Genomic DNA, 15,197 nt, shown 5'->3' on the forward strand with positions numbered 1-15,197 from the left:
AAGATGACGGACACGTGATTTCACCCACCTTTTATCAGAGACGTATACATTACATATACGTCTCTGCTTTTATCAATAGACATTGAATCAATGTCGTCCATGAATACCTAATTGACATTATTTATCTAACATATCGTCGTAAGTTGTAAGGAAATCAAGAACTTTAACAAACATACACTGTTTTTGACACGGAGACCGAGTCACCGAATGCACGTACGTACATGTACGTAGCTATTAGTGAGCGAACTGATCACGCCGATATACATATGCTTGTTATGGGTCACAACACATCTAAGCGTACACAAGTGTGCTGTGACCCATATCAGCATACAGTCTGTAGCATATATGTGTATTTTAGACATTTGTAACGAACCCCTGTGGCCTAACTTTATACCTTTACCTAAGCTAGGAAACTCTCACTTGTCACACATCTACACACTGGCATTGATCATTAATTAGCAATATATAACAACCTGAAGTCCTATACCATACCAATGGTTAGGAAATATCGATAAATACACAAATATACCCTGCCTCAGGCACATATATATACACATGTGCACACACATACAAAACACAGATGGAAACCGAAACTATTTTTAGCTATGACTATATCAAGGAAATAACCTTTCTAAAAATAAACATGTATCGTGTCAACATATATATATGAAACACCGTCGATCTAGCACCAATCTCCTGCAAGTAAACCAGCTTGAGCGGCAGACTAAAAGACGAGGTAAGAGCATTCACATCATTGGATATGGAACGCCATATCTATCTTATATAAAATATGTTCGTTACATTCAAAATATGATGTACATTTACCTTTATTATAATAGGTGCAATTGTTTTTGCGGAACTGTAGTAACGATTGGCAGTCTGAAACTCTGTAGCCTGAGTTTCCTCTGGCCCTGACACCAGACTTTGACATTTTGTCATATTTATGACGTATAACAGATACATATAACACAACCAGCGAAGTTTTTATTTGTAATGGCTAATTAAGCTGCGTGAGATATAGCAAAGATTAACTAACTATTAATATAAAGAAAACTAATAAATAGCATAATAACTAGCAAAATTAAGAAAACTATGACAAAAATACAAGATAAGAATCTTAAATTAAAACTTACCGTATATAATTCATTTATACATATCAAATTGATCGATCAGAAGAAAACATGACCGTCAGCATTGATAAGTGTTAGAGTATGTTAAGTATCTGCCGTACCCTTAAAGGGTATTTTATTTTACAGTCCCACATATTGATTGGAAAGTTACAACGTAGCTTACTGAGTTTTTATTACTGATTCCTCTATATATCATTGACTATCATCTATATTTTTATACCGTATAAATAGAAGGTTATACGACAGAAATGAAACCATTATTTCTCCATTTTGACAGGTAGCAAACATTTCACACTAAATATACAATTTATTTAAAATTTTGACTACAGTTGTCATGGAACATTGCTAGGCCTAGGACACTTGGTTTGTATAAACGTCTTTGAGGCTGATGGGCGGGGCAAATTAGGTGAAAAGGAGTGTACAATAACGATTATAATACCGAAATCAACACGTTAGAAAAAAATATTTTTAGATATACGTTTAATTATATTTCAAGTCACAATATACTAAGTGTACATCAGTCAGGATTTCAACCCATAGACTCCAGTACTAACCAACTAACTGATATCTATAATACTGAAAGTAGTAATTTAGACCAAGGTAAAGAATCGCGTTTTGTTTTCTGTCACATTAGTAAAGCATTTGACCGTGTATGGCATTTTCGCCTATTATATAAACTAAAAAAATATGTTAATAAAGGTAAATTATATGATTGGTTTAAAGCTTATTTATCTGACAGAAAACAAAGGGTTATCTTTGAAGGTTATAAATCTAGTACCAAACCTATTTCTCCAGGGTTTCCTCAATGATCTGTCCTTGGTCCCTTCCTCTTTCTTCTTTTTATTAATGATATTTCTAACAATGTAACCTCTCATATCAAATTCTTTGCAGATGATACCTCTCTCTATGTTATAGTAAATAATAACAATAACAATTTTAAAAACTTCAAACGATAGGAATACATTAAAAACATTATATGTCTCTTATATAAGACCTGTGTTAGAATATTCTGATAAAGTATAGGACAATTGCACCAAATCTGAATCAGATCTTCTAGAACCATTACTGGTCTCAGACGAGGTACATCTCATTACATTTTTATATTGAAACACAACTTGAAACATTACACACTCGAAGACAAAATCATCAACTAACATTAATGTATAAGATTCTTAATAATTACACTCCAACTTAATTCTACGATATCATTCAACCATTTCTAAATGTATATAATAACTATACCTTCAGAAATAACAGATTCTTTAATATATGTACAGCTTCTTCCCTTCTACAATTGTTAAATGGAATACACTTGATAGCACCGTACGAGATTCTATCTCAATTTCATCCTTTAAAAAGAAACTTAAAAAAACTATTGATACATCTGTCTCAGAAACTTTTATCAACTGTGTTCCGAGGAAACTTAACATAATTTTATGTCAGCTTAGAAATTTTAAAAGTGATCTTAACTTTGATAAGTTACAAGACCATCTGATTGATGATACTTCCTGTGTATGTGGTGCACAGAGGGAAGATTTAATACATTTTTTCTTTCAATGTCCTCTGTATTCAAATATTAGGCATCATATTACCACTATTTATAATCTATTAGGATGTTTAAATCTGCACTGTTTATCATATGGTATTAGTAATGCATCTTACCATTTAAATAATACTATTCTTATACATGCTAGATTAATTCCAAATACATATTCATGTATTATTATTATCATTATTATTATTCAGGCAAGTTTTGTCCTTTTGACAATGAGTATTACACACTATCTGGTGTGGGTGTGGGTGTGCATGTGTGTGAGAGGAAAACTAATAACACCCTATTCTGATGTAAAACAGCCATACAACACAATTAAAACTCTTTAGGGTATTCCGTGCCACTCCTAATTGATTGTATTTACTGATAACGGACAGGTGGTAACAACCCTAACGTATAATGTATTTTGTAGTGCGTTGCAGATAAACTGATTATTATTAATATTTTTAATTGACAGTTGCCACGGTGTTAGTGATGACGATTGTTGACCTGACAACGGCTGTGTTCCTGATTGTTGTAGGAATAACACTAGTTCAGGTAATAATATGCTAGATATATCGCTCAATTGAATGTACAATATGTCACTACGGGGAATATTAATATGAGTGTCTGTCTGTCCGTCTGTCTGTCTGTCTGTAACGCTTCGTTTCCGTGCAATAACTACAACAAATATCACCGATTTTCTTCAAACTTGGTCACAGTGTTAAATGCCTTAAGGGCTCGGCCAAATTCGATGACCACTTTCAGCAGACCCCATTTGGCAGAGTTATGGCCCTTTGAATAACGAAAAACGTAATTATCTGCTCGGTTTTGTTTTTGTGCAATAACTATAACAAATGTTAAACGATTTTCTTCAAACTTGGTTCGATTTTGATGAAAATTAGTAAATAGCGAATTCAACCGCATTAGTTTCGTTACCATAGCAACCACACCGAGGCGCTACTGATTGATCGAAATTTAGATATTGTTTGATTTTGATGAACATTTGTATAAAGGGATATTAGGGGACTGCGAATAAAACCGCATAAGTTTCGTTACCATAGCAACCACACGGGGGCTTCTGATTGGTCGAAATTTAGATATTGTTCGATTTTGATGAACATTGGGATCGCTAATTCAACCGCATATGTTTCGTTCCCATAGCAACAACAAAAAGGCTTCTGACTGGTGGAAATTTAGATTTTTATTTTTATTTTTATGAAAATTGGTATATAGGGGTTTTAGGGGACTGCGAATAAAACCGCATAAGTTTCGTTACCATAGCATCCACACGGAGGCTTATGATTGGTCGAAATTTAGATATTGTTCGATTTTGATGAAAATTGGAATATTGGGATATTAGGGAACTGCGAATTCAATTGCATATATTTCGTAGCCATAGCAACCATATAGCAACTACAAGAAGGCTTCCGATTGGTGGAAATTCAGATAATGTTCGATTTTGATGAAAATCGTTATAAATGGGTATAAAGGGACTGCAAATCAAACCGCATATTTTTCGTTACCATAGCAACCACATGGAGGCTTCTTATTGGTCTAAATTTAGATATTTTTCGATTTTTATGAAAATTAGTATATAGGGATATAAGGGGGACTGAGAATAAAACTGCATAAGTTCCGTTACCATATAGCAACCACACGGAGGCTTCTGATTGTTCACAATTTAGATATTGTTTGATTTCGATGAAAATTGGTATATTAGGGGACTCCGAATTCAATCGCACATACGTTCCGTTGCCATAGCAACTACACAGAGGATTCCGATTGGTTGCAATTTAGAAATTGCTCAATTTCACTCAAATTTAGTATGTACATCTTAGGTGTAATATGGCAATGAGATCCTTCTCTGATGCATCTTTGCGACTATGGGGGCAGTTTGGGGGACATCTGTAATGGTCTCCAATTACAATTAGTACTTGTTGCTGTAAATATTGTTAAGATGTTTCAACCAAATTCCTTATGCACATCCAACTCTTGCTAAGTGTGCCAACCTATGTGATTTGTGCATATTTACGGATAATCAATGAGATATAGGGCTTTTTCAAGCTATTCAATCTATACATTATTTTTCAACAGCACGATGCTCACATGTTTAAACCTAACCTCAATAATGTTAACCTACAATATGTCCTGCAAGCGGGGGATATAAATTCCATGAATTTGCTTGTCACTATTAAAAACCGAGGACAACGAGTATTTACGGATAAAAGTTCTTCAAGTATTGCTTATAGGTTTAAAAAGAATATTAAATAAATGACTTTGTCTATGTGTAGGTATTTTTCCCTCAAACTCTTGGTCAAAACGTGAGATCAATGACGGACACCACAGTCTATACTATAAACTCCCCGTCGTCTGTCATTCTAATGATTGTCCTTTAAGAAGTAAATGAATTATTTCATCGAGCCGGCTATGAGATTTACCATTGAAATCCCGTTTTATGATACTAATTAAAAAACCCAAAAAACAACAGAATGATACAAAGCTATGTACATAAGGAAAGATCATGGCTTCCTTATGAAATGTGAACATTTTCCTTAACTTCACAAAAAACCTACAGAACATAACAATAGTTGCCAGATGTATTTTGACATTGACTTTTCAGGGAGAATCATCAGTACCTGAACGTGGTCCATTTAACCCTCAAAACACCCACAATGTAAGTAAACATTAACGAGACTTAGGAACGTTCAAAACTACATGTACATAAAATTGTTAAGTGTTAAATTGAAATAAATCATCACATCTTAACAACGTGTTCACATTTAATTAAAATAGGGTTAGTAGAGACTCTATACCCTTTTTTTGCAAAACAGAAATAGAAACAATACTTTATATGCTATAAGAGTGTGAAAATGCACAGTAATTTTTCAGAGCTTTGAATTTTATTAGTTCATTAATTCATTTTTGGCATGTATAATTAAAAAAGCACTTTCTATAAAGCTGATAACCTTATACATCTAATAATGGAACAATATATCTATAGTTCAAGATGCTTGCAACAAACTCTATCAATTCATGGTTCGAAAATGCTATTAAAGATCACTACAGAATTCAAAGATATATTTCTATAGGCAAAGGAATCGATATTGCTGTAAAAATGGAAAATTCTTGGAAGAAATGGGATAAATGATTAGAAAGCATACCCAGTCCATGACAAACAAACAAAAAGATAGATTACATGTGTATTGTACATTCTACCTCTGTTAGTTCAACTGTTGATTAAAAGATAGAAATGTAACTCCCTACCACTTTACTCTTGAAAATTGAATTATTACTCTATTGAGGTAAAATAAATAGTTGCACTATTAAATGGACACACATGGACCCAACATATTTACCACCTTTACTGACTGTCGTCTTCTTACCCCCTCCCCCAATTTCTCTTTCTGTAAAGCTTTCTCTCTCTGACAATTGTCACAGAAATATGTATCAGTATTTAAGGGTGATCGTATTGTTTTTTTTAAAAAGGACCAAAACATATATATATATATATTTATATATATACTGTATTAATTCTGCCACCTGCTTTAGTGTGCTTTAATTGTTTTAACCGATGCACAAGTAAATCTTCCTTTACCTTAATTTATAACGGCACGATCCGTACTGCTTACGAGCTGTTGGTTTTATTATAGGGTATTTTTCTTTTAATCATATACTGATGAAACGTGATCAGGTTTCATTTTCCTTGATTCCAGGCCCAACCAAAGACTTTTAGGCCGCCAGTTCCTAACTTGGATTGCTCTGTCTATAAACCCGGGACTCATTGGCATTTTATAAAACCTCACACAGGAAGATGTTGTATGCAGGTTTTTCGTTATCAATGGTATGGATTTCAACCTCAAATGTGCATAAGCAAATTATATTAATGCAGATTTTCCTCGTATTTATAGTATGTAATTAGAAAAAACCCCATTATACATACTAGATAAACCTAGTTTAAAAGGCACCTTTAGTATTGTGCTAAGTTACACTAGCAATGTTTTCGTAATCTGTGTGTTGCCTGTTGTGTTTTAAATAACTGCAATCGGGGTTCGATTACCATATTAACGACAAACATTGTAATAATTAAAACTGAACACCGAGTTCTTACTTTTGTGAATTTGGGAGGTACCAAGACAATTCTTCTCAAATATTCATAGACCGTGTTGGCATTCGTACCATAACTATGTAAATATCAATAAAGTATAAGAAGTTTAAGGTCAGAAACATGCTAATGGGTATTCATTTATATCGAAATAAAATTAATTCAACAAAAATCTGAAAAACCCCAGTCACAGTTTATACTGAAAGACAGTTAACAAAGGAAAGTGATGGGATATAGATCTAGTTAAGTCATCTATTCACCCACAAAGCGTTGTACCTTTCGTGATTTTTGGGTATTAGTAGGTGTTTTTTTTAATTTTGATAGGAACGTTTCGGATGTGTGGCACGAATGGGGGACAGGATCAGTTGGTGGAGTGTCCGAAAGACTCCTTCAATTGGAATAGTCCTTACTTATCGGGGAGGTTCCAATTCCCAGACGAAGCAATGGATCTGTGTGGAGATAACGGATCTGTAGACGGTATTGTCCACTGCGATGCTATAGTAAAACACGTACAATTTTGAAATATCCCTATAACACATTGCTTAAGTAACATTCGTCATCATTACTCATATTAATGAAACAACTTGTCATTTTAATATAACATCTACGGAATCGGCTGAGTTCGTGAATTTATCGTAGTTTTGATTGTTTTTAATTTCCTGTATGACAGATATTTAATTATGTATCAGGGTTTGCTTCCCCAAATATCGCATGGGACTACGAGAACTTCACGAGACCAGAAGGCAGATCCGCGATCCTGAAAGGGACTGTGTATTCTCCCTCAGACCTGAATGTGGCCTTTTTATTCAAGAATGACGACAGTTTTCCCCTTAGGAAAATGAAGTGCAGGTTTCTCGCAAGCGACGACATCTGGCTTGTTGAATGGAAATTAGAAAACCTGACGTTAGAAAATGGCGGCTTTTACTCAATTCTAGCTGTCAACAAACAAACCAGTGCCTGGAGCAGGAAAACTCGTTTAACGGTCCTGCCCATTGGTATGAGGACAGATAAGTAATACCCAATTACAGGGAACTTATAAACACAAACTATACATTGGGTTGGTAGTAAATAGTCATCAGTGAAAAAGAAAACAAAGACATTTAAGTATCATTCAAAATTTAAACGACAAGTGAACGAATAAAATTGTGAAGTAACAGTCTTTTAACATCCATACTTGTTTTAAAACACTTCCTGGTGCCACTTTAACACACTACCGCGTGCCATGATACATGACTTTAAGCAACTCTGTTCCATTCCGCCATAAATGTTTAAACTATTTATTAACTCATTATATCAAGGATATCATGTAAATAATGGTATGATCGTATACTCTAAATCAACGATGTCTTATACTTATACTTTAAGAACTTATCTGCTGTTCTTCGTTTGTTCTCAGAATTAACTACTCAACAAACTGGTGAGTCGTCGACGAAAACAGCAACTGAGTCCCAAAACACAAGTAAGACAACCCTTTTTATCTGCAAAAGGGCATGGCTAAAGTTTATTTGGCAGGTGGGGTATTGTCTAAAGTAATAAAAAATGCCTTATTTACTTCTGAGATCTTCCTCCATAGTGATTAACCTCAATCTGTATTAGTGAGCCTCCATCGGCCTAACATAGTGTTGAAATGACATCATCTGACAGAGTAGGAATCTGCCATCTCTCTTCCATAGTAAGGCAATACTTTCTGTCTCCCATTCGTCCCTGAGTAGGGAGTTTCCGTTCGTTTTAGTGTCATACACTGCAAATCTACTTATGGGTTTACCTATATCCATAGCCCGAGGGGAAAATATTGCAACGCATATTCAAGTATTTTACCTATATGCTAGGGCGCTTAAAAGCTGTCTATGCTGTATTTATGTTCAACCTGTTTATATAATCTTCATCGTCATTTCTATTTATCAATGCGATCTGAGTTCTGTCAATTGGATGGACTGATGGTTCTCATTTAGTAATCTCACTATTTTTCAATCCTTATTTTAGTAAATGGTATAAATAGGAACGATACGGAGAGAACGCATTTGGGAATGATCCTTTTCGACAGGACAAGACATTAACGGAAGCATATAGGACGTAAACTTCTTTCAGTTCATTGGTATAAAGGTCAATCTTTAATTATTAGGATAATGGTTGTGGGGTTCTGCTTCGATGACGACGATGAATGATGATGGTGGTGGTGGGCGCTGGTTGGATAGTGATGACGAGTTATTGGATTGTGATTGCGATGATAGAGAAGGTGGGGGTGATGATTTGATAGTAATGACAGACAACTTTATTATGATGGTAAGATATGATAGAGGACGTGGGTAAGGTTTGTGTGATAGCAATGTGGGGGTTAGTGTGGTGATACACGACTATACTCAAGGATAGTGGTGCTGGGGCGAGGAGGGATGATGCTTGGTGGTAGAAATGGTGATGAATACTGCTGTAGTTATGTGTAGTTAACAATTCATCCCATCCAGGTGGCGTTTCAGCTATTGTCAGATCGATATCATAGTTTTTGATAACATGTATAGAAACAGCTCATCCGTTAAACATACAGTAGAGACAAACCTATTCCTTGGTTTGTTTGCATGCTAAAGTAATCTGATCGCATTTAAACAAAGGTGAGACTTTTAATCGTAGGTTTCATGGATTTTGTTTTTACAGCTCGCAGCTTACAATCTCCAACACCGGTTTCAACGTCTCGGAATTCAACCGAAAAGCCAGGCGGTAAGCATTTTAGAAAAAGATGGCATAGCTTATCTGAAAATAAACACTTCATTTTTTTGGGTTACTTTTCAGCTATTGTCAGATCGATATCATAGTTCTAGTTGGCATATAAAGAAACAACTTCTCCTGTAAAGCATACAGAAAAGACATGTCCTGCCTGATAAAGTTTGAAATTTCATTTACTACTTTAGGATTTCTACTTATATTCTTTTCTAATTGTTTATATATGAACCAATCTAACAATTAATTTGTTGTTTTTCCATCAAAGGTGTTGAAGACGGTTACATGTACTACACACTGATGTAAGTATAAGCGTATTTTATGATCTTGCCATTAAATGCAAATCTGTTGTTTGTTGGTGACTCACATGTCAAACCTGCACTTCACATGTTGCTAAGTAATGGATGTGGTTAGTTAAGTCCTCCAATGTCACATTCAAGCTATTGATGGTATGTGTCTCAAAATGACAAATTCATTGACATCTAGATCATTTATACCCTTCAAAACATGAAAACCTAGAATTTCATAACGAATTTCGTCGATGAACCAGAAAACGCTGAACATCCCAGAATACCTTATTTACCCTGAACTTCCTCAAAGGTGTCCATGTAAATCTTTCGTTTGCTCACATTTGACCTTATTTCAATCCATTTTGAGCCCCAGTTACTGCTTATTTACTTTTCGGTGTTGTCTTGTTTTATGTAAAATGTCCACATTCGAATAACTTCTCTGAATTGATTTTTTTATTGATATATTATTTAATACGTCTTCTTTAATTTCGTCTCAATGAGAATATTTTCTTCTGTTCATTTTCAGTCTGATTCCTGTTTTAATTGTCGTTGTCCTAAGCATGAAGGGTGAGTATATGTTTGTATGTGGATAATACTTGAATTTTTATATGTTGACTGATCGCTGCTATCGAATTCATGACCACGTTATCTTTTTGGTTTTCTCCTTTCTCCATAAAAATGTTTGTAAATATCCGTTTGTGTTTTCAATTTGCAGACATTCATAAACGCTTTCGTCACTCATATTCCGATCACATCTGTAAAATGTCGTTTAATTTAAGACATAAGTGGCAATAAAGGTGTTTCAGAATCCATCAGAAACTTTAAATCGGTCCAATCTAATTAAAATTATATCTTCACATCGCTCCCGTTTAATGATATGTCGCGTTGAAGACCTAACAACATCCCATAGAGGGTCACGTCAGAGGTCAACATGAATGCATTATCGTATTTATAACAAGCCAATCAAAACGCAACATAAATCTTTCTTTCAACCTATCAGAAAGCAGGACCTGTAGCATTTAATGCAGACACCTCATAGCCAAAAATCCACTTTTTCGTCTGGTCCAGTGATAGTTTGAATATTGCGAAGCCTGTCATTGGCTAGTTTTGGTTTCAGGTTGTTAAACTTTTTTAACGACAACATCACCAGAAGAGGAAGTCGCTCTTATTTCAAAGCAAAATCCACAAATTGTACAAACGTTGTCTTGTAGATAGACACGGCGTGGTACCATGGGCGCCGCCATTTTCGATGCTCATTCAACACCTCTCGGTCTTTTAGTATAGCAAGTGTGTTCCGAAATCATTACATCATCACTTACAGAAATGCGTAAGCTCTCATCTGATTGGTTAATGCAAAGGTCGCCTGAACATGACCCTCTACGGGATGTTGTTAGATCTTCAACGCGACATATCAGTAAACGGGAGCGATTGAAAATATAATTTTAATTAGATTGAAATCGGTCGCTACTCATACTGAATTAAGAGAGATATATTCCTATTTAATTCTGTCCTGATTTGAAATTTGGAAATAAAACTAAATTATTTTTCAGGTTATTATTACAACTTGGAACGGGGCAATAATGAAGAGGAGCGTGAAAACGATGAGAAGAGCGACGTAGAAGGTAAAACAACCAAAATAGGCATATTGTCGAGCATACAGTTCGTTTAAAAACGTATATTTTGTCATCATTGCAATTACATAGGTAATGAGGTATGGAATGCACACAGATGTTAAGATAAAATACATTTCCACCGTCTTTGTGAATCTTAATATAGTGATACAGACAGTATTATTACACATCAGGTGAATCTTACATTAGTGATAAAGTCAGTTGTATAATATACCTGGTGAAGCTCTCTGTAGTGATACAGCCAGTTTTATATATGCCTGGTGACAATTACTGCAGTGATACAGTCAATTTAATCTAATGCCTGATGAATCTTAATTTAGTGATATGGCCATTTTTATACATACCTGGTAAATCTCTCTATAGTGATACAGCCATTTTTATTTTACATAACTGGCGAATCTTACTATAGTCATTTTTCTATGACGCAGGTTAAGAGGAATGGAATGCACACAGATTCTAAGAAAAAATACATTTCCTCCGTCTTCTTTTCAGATGAATTGATTAATTCGCCAGAGGAAGGACAGGAAGATGTAAGTTATTTTCCCGTCTTTATCTCCAAAATACTATGATTTCCATATATATATAACATAATTTATGAGTTTGACATATTTAATTAATGTGGCTGAAGACATGTTAATTCAATTCAATTTAATGCGTTCGCAAATTCGCACCAACATATATTGTTTGTAAATTTATGTAGTATTTTATATACTAGATGTCGTTAGTTCCTCATTGTGTATTTACACCTGCTAGTGATGATACTTGTATCTGTCATACACATGTGTTAATTCCTCATTATTACCGTTCTCAATTGTTACAGACGACAGTTTAAATGCAGCATGTCAGGTTACCGTTGGGGTACAAGTCGAGAAGAGAGCAGTTTAACTTGGTCTCCAGCTTAACCTGTCTGTTGTGTCTTGCATGATTGGTGACTGATATGTTAACAGCATGACTGGTGCAACACGAACTACAACACCTATTCGTTTCTCCGTCAGAGCGCCTGATTTTGCTTATTTTGTTTTAATCTTTTTTGCATTCTTGGTAATTTTTTCTGTGTTTGCTTTCTCAACATTTTACCATACTGTCTCTTTTTATAAACTTTGTAGTATATTGAGTTCCTTCAGTAATTCCCGAGAAATAGAAGATAACAAATATTTACTGTCAAAATCGAAGATGGCTGCCTTTCGGCCATTTTGTTTATCTGATCACTTTTAAATTTAAACATGCACAACAAATGACCAAGGGAAATCTTCATATGAAAGATCCCTCTATTCTTTTTAGAGAAAAACCGATAAAAAGAATTGTTTAAGGACGGACCACGGACCATGGCCAAGTAGCCCAGACATTTTGTGTGATTTTTCCATTTCTGCCCAGGTTCTTGTTCCTTAAGAAATTTCATTTGAACAGCATTAATGAATTACCATACTGGGGTCTTTCTCAAATTTCAAATGTAGGTTTCCCTTGGTCTTTTGTAATGCATGCTTAATTTTGGGACTGATCAGATTAACAATATGGCCGCCTTTCTGCTATCTTGGATTTTGACAGTTAATGATTGTTTTTATATCCATTTCTCAGGAAGTACGAGGAGAACTTTTTCAAATTTTATATGTAGGTTCTCTTTGGTCCTTTATTGTGCATGTTTACTTTTGATACCGATTAGATTGACAAAATTGCCGACAAGAGACCATCTTTGATTTTGACAATGATAGTTTATCTCGATTCCGCGGAAGGTACTGGACAGATTTGTTCTTAAATATTATATATGGGTTCCCCTTGGTCCTTTATTGTGCATGTTCCCTTTGAAAGTGATCAGATAAAGAAAATGGTCGACAAGTGGCCATCTTAGATTTGGACAGTAAATGTTTGTTTTCACTATTTTTCCGAAAGTACTGGAGGGATCTTTTCTCAAATTTGATATGAAGGTTCCTCTTGGTCTTTTCTTATGCATGTTGACTTTTAAATTGGCCCCCGTCTCTAGAATATTGAATTATTTAGAAAAAAATAACACTAATAATTTTGGTCACTTGGATGACTGATTCCTAAGTTATAAACTAGGGGGAGATAAGCAAGTAGTAAAATGCAATTGAGAAATTCTTCATGGTAGCCAGTCTAGTTGACTTTCGAAACTAATCGGATCGACAAAATGGCTGACTAGCTTGGATTTTGACATTCAAGTTTTGATTTTACTACATGTATACTACTTTGTTATGTAAGTTCCCATCGGTTCTTAAATATGCATGCAGTCGGTCATCTTTGATTTTGACATTTCAAGAATATTATCATTTTGTCCAAGGAAATACTAATCAGATCTTTCTCATATTGCAATGATTTGTTCTATTTGTTCTAAGTACTGTACTAGTAAATATGTGAAATGACAAACTCACTTTGAAGGTTGTCTTTCATACACAACGGTATGAAGTTTAAATAAAAAATTACCTCAAGGTGCATTTACCGTTTACATGACTCGATTAAGCAGATAAAAGAAAGCATCGTTCTGTTATAGTTTTTTTGCCAATTTACTGAAGTCATTGTGTGAATGATTAAACATGATGATGCAGAAAGGATACTTATTCGTATTGTTATAAATTGATGCAGGTACGAGTCAATAACTTGTTATCTCTTCTGTAGTTTTATCGATACATTCATAAATCGTTTCTGTTTTCAGTTATTTTGAATGTATGGGAAATTGGCTGGAAAGAGAATGGAGATACAGAAAGTGAAAATATTCGTTAACTTTAATATCTCAATAGTTATATTCCTGTCTTTCCTGCTATTAATCTGTTCTTTATAGATGTGGGTGTTCACTATTACACAATACCTATTGTTGCAACATCATGAAGGGTGTCACAGTCCCTATTCCTTTGTAAAAAATGGCCGTTATGTTTTGTTTCGATCTGAATTGACTTATAAATGCTAAGTTTAAAACGAATTGCACTCTTTGCTTGACAAAGGAAATTGAGGTTTTCGGAAGCTCGCAAAATAAGTTTCCAATAACCTTTTGTTTTCAAAACAAACTTAGCATTTAGGTTCTATATCAAACTGACGAATGATTTATTTCAATCTTTAATTGATATTATTTCGCATATTCTTTTTAAGCGTTTTTACCATTTTGTTGTTTATGAAATATATATTTCGGATTTGATTTCCGTCCCGTCTCCAGTTTTCATTGTCCTTTTTTGATTGGGTGCGAAGGGGGTATCATGTTGTTGTTTTTTGTTGGTGTTTTCTCTTCGTTTAAAGTTGTTTTTTTTGTATCAAATTCAAATATGGATATTGACCTTGTGTATCAATAAAAAAAATCTTATTTTTATTATTTACGTACTGCTCTTCTTTTTCCACAGTAATTAAGATCAGTTTGGATATCCATCGGTTTTTTTTTTGCATCACAGATGGATCGTAGAATCACAAAGCAGTTGTGTAGTAAAGGGTAATTCATTTATGGCATACTGTATCTATTACAAAAACATAAAGTGCAACAACATGAGTGCCCTACTTTCATCTTTGCTATTTTCACTTATCCCGTGGAGACCGTGGTTGTATTCACTGACATCGGCATGAACGTGAATATCATTTTATCCTTGAACACGTATTCCACTTCATGAACGTTAAAACGTAGTTTGATTCGAACAAAATATTTCACTAGATTTGCAAACAGAACTTCGAAATATTTATAACATGCTACTTGAAGTGTAGGTCTTTCTAAGCAACTAACTTGTCTGTGATATAAGATGAGAATAATGTGATAATATCTGATATGATCTGTGATATCTTTAAAATGAGAAAATATTTGATTTGATG

General features: G+C 34.4%; 1 protein-coding gene across 3 annotated transcripts; it reads left to right on the forward strand.

Moving 5' to 3' along the window:
• The first annotated feature begins 653 nt into the window (after nucleotides 1-653).
• On the forward strand, nucleotides 654-13,778 carry LOC110452832. 3 transcript variants are annotated; one of them, XM_021501526.1, is made up of 13 exons: nucleotides 654-736; nucleotides 3,140-3,219; nucleotides 5,285-5,338; nucleotides 6,378-6,505; nucleotides 7,091-7,243; nucleotides 7,456-7,761; nucleotides 8,163-8,225; nucleotides 9,416-9,478; nucleotides 9,747-9,780; nucleotides 10,295-10,335; nucleotides 11,319-11,390; nucleotides 11,892-11,929; nucleotides 12,211-13,778. In XM_021501526.1, exons 5-13 carry the CDS (start codon nucleotides 7,102-7,104, stop codon nucleotides 12,229-12,231), a joined length of 780 nt encoding a protein of 259 aa, XP_021357201.1. In that variant the 5' UTR covers nucleotides 654-736; nucleotides 3,140-3,219; nucleotides 5,285-5,338; nucleotides 6,378-6,505; nucleotides 7,091-7,101; the 3' UTR covers nucleotides 12,232-13,778. The 3 variants fall into 3 exon arrangements, with proteins under 3 accessions (XP_021357201.1, XP_021357203.1, XP_021357202.1); XM_021501528.1 differs by having other exon boundaries at nucleotides 12,220-13,778; XM_021501527.1 differs by lacking the exon at nucleotides 5,285-5,338.
• The last annotated feature ends 1,419 nt before the right edge of the window (nucleotides 13,779-15,197 follow it).

The sequence above is a fragment of the Mizuhopecten yessoensis genome, unplaced genomic scaffold, assembly GCF_002113885.1.
Source record: "Mizuhopecten yessoensis strain PY_sf001 unplaced genomic scaffold, ASM211388v2 scaffold6911, whole genome shotgun sequence".
Taxonomy (NCBI): domain Eukaryota; kingdom Metazoa; phylum Mollusca; class Bivalvia; order Pectinida; family Pectinidae; genus Mizuhopecten; species Mizuhopecten yessoensis.